This window comes from Acanthisitta chloris, unplaced genomic scaffold, assembly GCF_000695815.1.
Source record: "Acanthisitta chloris isolate BGI_N310 unplaced genomic scaffold, ASM69581v1 scaffold25681, whole genome shotgun sequence".
NCBI lineage: Eukaryota > Metazoa > Chordata > Aves > Passeriformes > Acanthisittidae > Acanthisitta > Acanthisitta chloris.
The window spans coordinates 1-357 of record NW_008656871.1 but is presented as its reverse complement, the minus strand read 5'-3'; the positions used below and the strand labels follow the sequence as shown (position 1 = coordinate 357).

The 357-nt window shown below is 68.1% G+C and overlaps 1 protein-coding gene across 1 annotated transcript in view; it reads left to right on the top strand.

Moving 5' to 3' along the window:
- LOC103811529 (transmembrane O-methyltransferase) overlaps positions 1 to 344 on the top strand; it is a gene marked incomplete at its 3' end in the record, with an annotated part of 1,902 nt that extends 1,558 nt beyond the window's left edge. Inside the window, exon 4 of the mRNA XM_009084508.1 lies at positions 1 to 344. This exon is cut by the window's left edge and continues 31 nt beyond it. Coding sequence (XP_009082756.1) covers positions 1 to 344 — 344 coding nt within the window.
- Between the last annotated feature and the right edge of the window lie 13 nt (positions 345 to 357).

Here is a 357-nt window from a genome sequence, read left to right as displayed (position 1 = left end):
TGCTACCTGCGGGATCTGCAGCTGCTGGAGAGTCACGAGCTGCTAGCCGAGGGGGCCACCATCCTGGCCGACAACGTCCTCTTCCCTGGCGCACCACACTTCCTGCAGTACGCCAAGACCTGCGGCAAATACCGCTGCAAGGTGCACCGCGCCAACCTGGAGTACTTCCGCACCATTCCCGACGGCATCGCCGAGCTCCGCTACATTTTTTTTCCCCCCGCCCCGCTGGCCGGGGGGCCAGCCCCCTGCCTCATGGTGGCCCCGCCCCCCACGGGGAGCGCGGTGTCCCCCTCCCTGCGCTCGGCTGCAAACACGGGCTCCGGAGGAGACGCAGTGGCTGTGTGGTCTGTGGCTGGG